This window comes from Gadus morhua, chromosome 12 (genome assembly GCF_902167405.1).
Source record: "Gadus morhua chromosome 12, gadMor3.0, whole genome shotgun sequence".
NCBI lineage: Eukaryota > Metazoa > Chordata > Actinopteri > Gadiformes > Gadidae > Gadus > Gadus morhua.
Window position 1 is genome coordinate 372,501 of NC_044059.1, and position 10,000 is coordinate 382,500.

At 48.0% G+C, this 10,000-nt stretch overlaps 1 protein-coding gene across 3 annotated transcripts in view; it reads right to left on the reverse strand.

The window, feature by feature from the left end:
* The window catches only part of ptbp1b (polypyrimidine tract binding protein 1b), a 23,192-nt gene that overhangs the window by 10,544 nt on the left and 2,648 nt on the right, over positions 1–10,000 (reverse strand). For 2 of the 3 annotated variants that reach the window (XM_030372318.1, XM_030372319.1), the window contains exons 2-3: positions 4,443–4,476; positions 175–235 (exon numbers count right to left, since the gene is read on the reverse strand). In XM_030372318.1, the coding sequence (XP_030228178.1) occupies positions 175–235; positions 4,443–4,476 (95 nt within the window). Of the gene's footprint in view, positions 1–174; positions 236–2,289; positions 2,410–4,442; positions 4,477–10,000 lie in introns of all 3 variants that reach the window. The other variant, XM_030372320.1, reaches the window with a different exon arrangement.

Below are 10,000 nucleotides of genomic sequence, written 5' to 3' on the forward strand. Positions count from 1 at the left end.
AGGAGGAGGAGGAGCAGGAGCAGGAGGAGAGGCTGGAGGAGGAGGAGGAGAGGCTGGAGGAGAGAGGAGGAGGAGGAGGAGGAGGAGGAGGAGGAGGAGGAGGAGAGGCTGGAGGAGGAAGAGGAGGAGGAGGAGAGGCTGGAGGAGGTGCAGGAGGAGTGGCCTGTGTCTCACCTGGGGAGCTCATGATAGGAGGAGCTGGAGGAACGCAGGAGAAAAGCTCTTCAGATCCTCTCTGGAAAACATGAGGAGAGATGTGTTACCACGGCAACATGGAGAGGAGTTCATCTACGGTTACCACGGCGACATGGAGAGGAGTTCATCTACGGTTATCACGGCGACAACGAGAGAAGTTCAACTACGGTTACCACGGCAACATTGAGAGATGTTGCCGTGGTAACATCAGGGCTGTAGAGCCTGGTCTGGACCGGCTAGCTTCAACATTTGAGACGTTAGCCAAATGCGGCTACGGCTGCTAAAGGCTAGCAGGGAGGGGGCTATCAGCGAGGGCTGCTGGCCAGGTTGGGGGCTAGCAGGGAGGGGGCTAGACAGGAGGGGGGCTAGCAGGGAGGGGGGCTAGCCAGGTTGGGGGCTAGCAGGGAGGGGGGTTAAGGGTGGCTAGCAGGGAGGGGGGCTAGCAGGGAGGGGGGTTAAGGGTGGCTAGCAGGGATGGGGGCTAGCAGGGAGGGGGGCTAGCAGGGAGGGGGGTTAAGGGTGGCTAGCAGGGAGGGGGGCTAGCGGGGAGGGGGCTAGCAGGGAGGGGGGTTAAGGGTGGCTAGCAGGGAGGGGGGTTGGGGGCTTTGGGGGGCACTACCAGACGTCCAGCAGGAGCTACAAAGGGCTGATTGTTCGTCTCAGGTGAACAGCAGACCTGGGCTCACCTTACCGATCAGGAGATCAATTATGGACGAGCAGCTCAGGTTACCACGGCAAGCACAGTCATCACCTAGCAACAGGCATACCCAGCCCCATGCTAGATGAATTTGACGTTGAGCTTTAACCCGCTGCGGCTAACTGGTGGTTTTCATGCAACAGAGTTCACTTTAGCACGCGACAATGCTCCTTAGCTACAGTGCTCCCCTTAGCTACAGTGCTCCTTAGCTCCATTGCTCCACTTAGCTACAATGCTCCCCTTAGCTCCACTGCTCCACTTAGCTACAGTGCTCCCCTTAGTTACAGTGCTCCCCTTAGCTACAGTGCTCCCCTTAGCTACAATGATCCTTAGCTACACTGCTCCCCTTAGCTACAGTGCTCCCCTTAGCTACAATGATCCTTAGCTACACTGCTCCCCTTAGCTACAGTGCTCCCCTTAGCTACAGTGCTCCTTAGCTCCATTGCTCCACTTAGCTACAATGCTCCCCTTAGCTCCACTGCTCCCCTTAGCTACAGTGCTCCCCTTAGCTACAGTGCTCCCCTAAGCTACAGTGCTCCCCTTAGCGTGCTACAGGGCTCCCCTTAGCGCGCTACAGGGCTCCCCTTAACGTGCCAAGTGTTCTCCTACAGTAGTGATCCAACCGGCTCCACACTGTCACCAGACACCCTCAGCCGGGGGTAAACACCACCCAGGAACACGCTCATCCACGCGCCATGGCCCCCGCCTCCCTCCCCCATCAGAGCCTGTTCAGTGCTAACACACGGAAACCTGAGCTACGGACTACAGACTACAGTGACGGACTACAACTCCCGTGTATAGATAGTTATATATATATATATATATGTATACATAGAGATAGTTATATATATATATATATATAGTTCAATCCGATCCGCACACTGACACCAGTCACACACACACACACACAGTCGTGTGAGTGTTGTGTTTGATGTGTTATTCCAAAGTTCTATCGTTGTGATGTTCGACATCAACCTGCTGAACATACTCTGGAACTCTGTTTCCCAGAATGCCCGGCGTGCGGGGAGGGGCCACACTAGTGGAGTGTTCCAGATGCCTCGGACACCAGCCTTCCGAGTTGCACTTGTGACGCAATTACCTGTCTCGTAGCGTTTCCGTTCGTCTTTGTGATTGCGTCATGTCATTCGTTGTTTATCGTTAGCTACATTAGCCTCTTTAGCAAACCAGCTTGAAAACAAACAACATAACTTTACATTGTATTGCACGCACAGCAAAACCGTGCAATGCATAAATTGGTGACAGGGATATAGTAGCAATGTCATCAATTGTGTAAGAGCATTTAAAATCGAAATTAAAATGAGCAACGTGGTACAAATACAAAGAAAATAAACATCTTTATGGGCGCAGCCATTTTGGATGTGGTCGCCTCACTGAACTCAGTCTACTCTCAGGATTCCGAGGGGGTCCGACCAAAAGGGGGCGTGCCTCCGTGAAATGCCTCAAGAAAGCTGGGAGATTTCCCCACTTGCAACTCGGAACGCTGGTGCCCGAGGCATCTGGAACACACCATAGGACAACAGCAGTGAAGGCTCTGAAGCCTGGAATGCCTTGATGAGCATTCCTCAAAGCCAGACCATAATTAGCCGTTCCTTAGCAACAGTTACAAGCAGGGGAGATGTGCAGGGAGAGCATTGTGTAGCACTGGGCATTAGCATTAGCATTAGAATGTGACAAACTAGATTCCAAACTGTCCGTTCAATCAACCAGACCAGAGACACTGCTAACCAGAACATAACTACTAACTAACCCACCTCAGACTAACCACAACATAACTAGAACTATTAACTAACCCACCTTAGACTAACAAGAACATAACCAGAACTACTAACTAACCCACCTGAGACTAACCAGAACATAACCAGAACTACTAACTAACCAACCTTAGACGAACAAGAACATATCCAGAACTACTCACTAACCCACCTGAGACTAACCAGAACATAACGTGAACCACTTACTAACCCTCCTCAGACTAACATAATAGGTAGCACACAAAATACATTTTATTAGTGGTGTAGTATAGTATAGTAGAAGTCTACCGTTGTACAAAATGTAATATGGTGTATAGTATAGATATAGTATAGTTATAGTTTAGTAAAGTATAGTAATAGTATAGTTATAGTAGTATAGTTATAGTATAGTAAGTTATAGTATTGTGTAGTAATAGTAAAGTTACAGTAAAGTAAAGCTATAGTATAGTTAGTGTAGTTATAGTATATTTATAGTACAGTGTAGTAATAGTATAGTATTGTTACATTATAGTATAGTCATAGTAATAGTTACAGTATAGTAGTATTGTTACAGTATACTTTAGTTATAGTGTAGTTACAGTAAAGTAGTTATAGTATAGTTACAATTTAGTAATAGTTATTGTATAGCATAGTTATAGTAGTTACAATATAGTAATAGGTATAGTATAGTTAATATATACTAATAGTTATAGTATAGTTATAGTAGTTACAATATAGTAATAGGTATAGTATAGTTATAGTGTAGTTACACAGTGATGTTGATAGGTTTTCAATGTAGTGAGTCCCCGGGACCCACAGGTGGCGAGTTGGGTGGGTCCCTGAGAAATTCAATGGGTCCCGACTCCCCAGTTTAAAAAATGTGTTTCTTTTTTATTATTATTCTATTTCTTAAATTAAATGAATAGTGTTAAACTCCTTGATGGTGGTATGATATGGTTAGAGCTGGAGTACTCAACCGTTCATGTTTAACACTAGAAACGCCGGGCCATTTTTACTTACTCCTAGCGCCGCAAGAGGGGTCAAATGACCCCTAAGTCATTTTAATGAGAGGCTGTGCATTTGCACATAATGATCACTAGGTGGCGCCAATGAGCTATTACCGCGCGAGCGCCACATTTCTGTGTGTGTGTGTGTGTGTGTGTGTGTGTGTGTGTGTGTGTGTGTGTGTGTGTGTGTGTGTGTGTGTGTGTGTGTGTGTGTGTGTGTGTGTCACAAGCCTAGTCCTCACGATTTTGTCATAAATGTACATATATTCAATCAGAAGGATTGCCAAAAAGTCCTGTTTGATTTGCTCATTCGACACGAATGAGCACAGCATCGAGCAGTGGAAACGTGGGTTTATTTACTATGAAGTTCGTATTTTTAATTGTTGAAATGAAATCAGCGGTGACGAGCTAGTTGTTTTGGTAGCGGCTAAATTAGCATGTCGCGATATTTTCTACAGGGGATCACGTCTGCGCCGAGTAGATGCGCAGAGGGTTGAAACAGCGCTTGTCCGATCTGCTCACAAGAAGGTTTCTTTGGCCAGTTACTGTGATTAAACGAGTTGTTTAATGTTCACAATGTATCGTTTCTCATGGGGAAAATGAGATGCGTCCCCGGGACGCATGGATAGTGAGTTTAGTGCGTCCTTTCAGATTTTAATGCGTCAGGGACGCAGGACGCGTACCTAGCAACATCACTGGTTACAGTATAGTTATAGTATAGTTACAGTATAGTAATAGACTAGTTATAATATAGGTACAGTATAGTTATAGTATAGTTAAGTGTAAGCCTACCTTGGTACCAGCTGTGATATCGAGGGGAAGGCCGCTGCAGACAGAGAACGGAGTTAGTAGGTGAACAGTGAAGACCTTCGAACCCCAACCTTCTAACCCTAACCTTCTTACCCTAACCCTCACACACTCACAGTGAAGACCTTCTAACCCTACCTTCTAACCCTAACCCTAACACACTCACAGTGAAGACCTTCTAACCCTAACCCTCACACACTCACAGTGAAGACCTTCTAACCCTACCTTCTAACCCTAACCCTCACACACTCACAGTGAAGACCTTTTAACCCTACCTTCTAACCCTAACCCTAACACACTCAAAGTGAGGACCTTCTAACCCATTGGTTCTCAAAGTGTGGCCAATGGCGGCCCGCAGAAACATTCCTGGCGGCCTGCAATGACATACAGATGTAAGTAAAATAAATAAATAATAATATACATATATTTTTAATTTTTAGATTTTTATTATTAAATCAATATTAAAGGTTGGGTATGGAATTCTCTTTTTAGGCCATTTTTGCAAAATTACTTGAAATCCTTATCATAACCCACTTACAGCCACTGAGTTACAAGTACTGACATGAAAATTAAACAAGTTAATCATCTGTGGAACGGGCAGGGCTCGAAAAACTCCAGCCAATGATTTCCAGAACCACCGAGTGGCATTGGACAGTAAGTACGCCAATCAAACGGTCGTACTGCACTCCCCCTCCCCCGCTCGACCCCTTCGTGCACGTACTCAAAGCTCGTGACCCAGAGCAAGCTTCTGTTTGTTGTTATCCTGTGGTAGCTACTGGAGCTAGCTAACTAGCTAATGGCTCGCTCTCGCGCATCTGTGTTCGCTCGTGCATGATTCCACTTTTCCACTTTTAAGTCCCGTCTAAAAACACATCTTTTTAAACAGACATTTTCGATCTTATTCATTGTCTCCCACCCATTTCACCTCACTTGTGTAAATTGTTTCAATGTATCTTGTTCTTGTGTTTTTTTGATTTTTGTTGATTTTATTTCATTGTTTTAAACACTGCCCTGTTAGGTGTCCTTGAGTGCTATGAAAGGCACCCTCAAATAAAATGTATTATTATCATGATTGCGCGTCCATGTACTTGGAATGGGTGGAGTCAGAGTCAGCGTTGAAGGAGAGCGGGTAGGACCATTTGAGTTGTGTATTTTCAAAATCTGCTGGCGTTTCACAAATCCCATACCCCAACCTTTAATTTAAACAAAAAATAATAAATATGAAGAGGAAAGTCGACTCTCTCTAGCTTTCAATTAAATCCTGTTACATGTATTAGTTTCAATCCGACTGTACATTACTTTGAAAGGATGAACCTCAGTTAATGATTTAGACCTCACTCCCAGAGGTCCACGGTTCAATGTTTTTTTCACCACTGGGATGCTGACAGCGTTTCCGCCTTTCCTTTGGCGGCCCTCAGTCAAATTTTGTGTTCCTAAATTGGCCCCTCAGCTGTCAAAACTTAGAGAACCCCTGCTCTAACCCTACCTTCTTACCCTAACCCTCACACACTCACAGTGAGGACCTTCTAACCCCAACCCTCACACACTCACAGTGAGGACCTTCTAACCCTAACCCTCACACACTCACAGTGAGGACCTTCTAACCCCAACCCTCACACACTCACAGTGAGGACCTTCTAACCCCAACCCTCACACACTCAAAGTGAGGACCTTCTAACCCTAACCCTCACACACTCACAGTGAGGACCTTCTAACCCTAACCCTCACACACTCACAGTGAGGACCTTCTAACCCTAACCCTCACACACTCACAGTGAGGACCTTCTAACCCTAACCGTCACACACTCACAGTGAGGACCTTCTAACCCTCACACACTCACAGTGAGGACCTTCTAACCCTAACCCTCACACACTCACAGTGAGGACCTTCTAACCCTAACCCTAACCCTCACAGTGAGGTCCTTCTGACCCTAACCCTCACAGTGAGGACCTTCTAACCCTAACCCTCAGAGTGAGGACCTTATAACCCTAACCCTAACCCTCACAGTGAGGACCTTCTAACCCTAACCCTCACACACTCACAGTGAGGACCTTCTAACCCTAACCCTCACAGTGAGGACCTTCTAACCCTAACCCTAACCCTCACAGTGAGGACCTTCTAACCCTAACCCTCACAGTGAGGACCTTCTAACCCTAACCCTAACCCTCACAGTGAGGACCTTCTAACCCTAACCCTCACACACTCACAGTGAGGACCTTCTAACCCTAACCCTCACACACTCACAGTGAGGACCTTCTAACCCTAACCCTAACACACTCACAGTGAGGACCTTCTAACCCTAACCTTCACAGTGAGGACCTTCTAACCCTAACCCTAACACACTCACAGTGAGGACCTTCTAACCCTAACCCTCACACACTCACAGTGAGGACCTTCTAACCCTAACCCTCACACACTCACAGTGAGGACCTTCTAACCCTAACCCTCACACACTCACAGTGAGGACCTTCTAACCCTAACCCTCACACACTCACAGTGAGGACCTTCTAACCCTAACCCTAACCCTCACAGTGAGGACCTTCTGACCCTAACCCTCACAGTGAGGACCTTCTAACCCTAACCCTCACAGTGAGGACCTTCTAACCCTAACCCTCACACACTCACAGTGAGGACCTTCTAACCCTAACCCTCACAGTGAGGACCTTCTAACCCTAACCCTCACACACTCACAGTGAGGACCTTCTAACCCTAACCCTCACAGTGAGGACCTTCTAACCCTAACCCTAACCCTCACAGTGAGGACCTTCTAACCCTAACCCTCACACACTCACAGTGAGGACCTTCTAACCCTAACCCTCACAGTGAGGACCTTCTAACCCTAACCCTCACAGTGAGGACCTTCTAACCCTAACCCTAACCCTCACAGTGAGGACCTTCTGCACCTAACCCTAAGACACTCACAGTGAGGACCTTCTAACCCTAACCCTCACACACTCACAGTGAGGACCTTCTTACCCTAACCCTAACCCTCACACACTCACAGTGAGGACCTTCTAACCCTAACCCTCACACACTCACAGTGAGGACCTTCTAAACCTAACCCTCACACACTCACAGTGAGGACCTTCTAACCCTAACCCTAACACACTCACAGTGAGGACCTTCTAACCCTAACCCTAACACACTCACAGTGAGGACCTTCTAACCCTAACCCTAACACACTCACAGTGAGGACCTTCTAACCCTAACCCTAACCCTCACAGTGAGGACCTTCTAACCCTAACCATCACAGTGAGGACCTTCTAACCCTAACCCTCACACACTCACAGTGAGGACCTTCTAACCCTAACCCTGACCCTCACAGTGAGGACCTTCTAACCCTAACCCTCACACACTCACAGTGAGGACCTTCTAACCCTACCTTCTAACCCTAACCCTAACACACTCACAGTGAGGACCTTATAACCCTGCCTTCTAACCCTAACCCTAACCCTCACAGTGAGGACCACAGGCTGTATAGGGACCATGTCATTCAACAGGTGGGAGGAGTCACAGCCTTCATGTGAGTCAATCCTCACCCTGAAGCCGAGCGACCACGTTCTACCAGACAGAAGCAGACCGGTCAATAACCAACCCATTAACCACCCAACAGACACACTGGTCACTAACAACAGACCGACCCGTCACTAAAAACAGACCCACCCGTCACTAACAACAGACCCACCTTCACTAACCAACAGACCCACCCGTCACTAACCAACAGACCCACCCGTCACTAACTAACAGACCCACCTTCACTAACTAACAGACCCACCCGTCACTAACCAACAGACCCACCCGTCACTAACAACAGACCCACCTTCACTAACCAACAGACCCACCCGTCACTAACTAACAGACCCACCCGTCACTAACCAACAGACCCACCCGTCACTAACTAACAGACCCACCCGTCACTAACTAACAGACCCACCCGTCACTAACCAACAGACCCACCCGTCACTAACTAACAGACCCACCCGTCACTAACTAACAGACCCACCCGTCACTAACCAACAGACCCACCCGTCACTAACTAACAGACCCACCCGTCACTAACCAACAGACCCACCGTCACTAACCAACAGACCCACCCGTCACTAACTAACAGACCCACCCGTCACTAACCAACAGACCCACCCGTCACTAACTAACAGACCCACCCGTCACTAACTAACAGACCCACCCGTCACTAACCAACAGACCCACCTTCACTAACTAACAGACCCACCCGTCACTAACTAACAGACCCACCCGTCACTAACTAACAGACCCACCGTCACTAACCAACAGACCCACCCGTCACTAACTAACAGACCCACCCGTCACTAACTAACAGACCCACCCGTCACTAACCAACAGACCCACCCGTCACTAACTAACAGACCCACCCATCACTAACCAACAGACCCACCCGTCACTAACCAACAGACCCACCCGTCACTAACTAACAGACCCACCCGTCACTAACCAACAGACCCACCTTCACTAACCAACAGACCCACCCGTCACTAACTAACAGACCCACCCGTCACTAACTAACAGACCCACCCGTCACTAACTAACAGACCCACCCGTCACTAACCAACAGACCCACCGTCACTAACCAACAGACCCACCTTCACTAACCAACAGACCGACCTTCACTAACTAACAGACCCACCTTCACTAACCAACAGACCCAACTTCACTAACCAACAGACCCACCTTCACTAACCAACAGACCCACCTTCACTAACTAACAGACCCACCCGTCACTAACCAACAGACCCACCCGTCACTAACCAACAGACCCACCCGTCACTAACTAACAGACCCACCCGTCACTAACCAACAGACCCACCCGTCACTAACTAACAGACCCACCTTCACTAACCAACAGACCCACCCGTCACTAACCAACAGACCCACCCGTCACTAACTAACAGACCCACCCGTCACTAACTAACAGACCAACCTTCACTAACTAACAGACCCACCCGTCACTAACTAACAGACCAACCTTCACTAACTAACAGACTCACCTTCACTAACTAACAGACCCACCCGTCACTAACTAACAGACCCACCCGTCACTAACTAACAGACCCACCCGTCACTAACCAACAGACCCACCCGTCACTAACTAACAGACCCACCCATCACTAACCAACAGACCCACCCGTCACTAACCAACAGACCCACCCGTCACTAACTAACAGACCCACCCGTCACTAACCAACAGACCCACCTTCACTAACCAACAGACCCACCCGTCACTAACTAACAGACCCACCCGTCACTAACTAACAGACCCACCCGTCACTAACTAACAGACCCACCCGTCACTAACCAACAGACCCACCGTCACTAACCAACAGACCCACCTTCACTAACCAACAGACCGACCTTCACTAACTAACAGACCCACCTTCACTAACCAACAGACCCAACTTCACTAACCAACAGACCCACCTTCACTAACCAACAGACCCACCTTCACTAACTAACAGACCCACCCGTCACTAACCAACAGACCCACCCGTCACTAACCAACAGACCC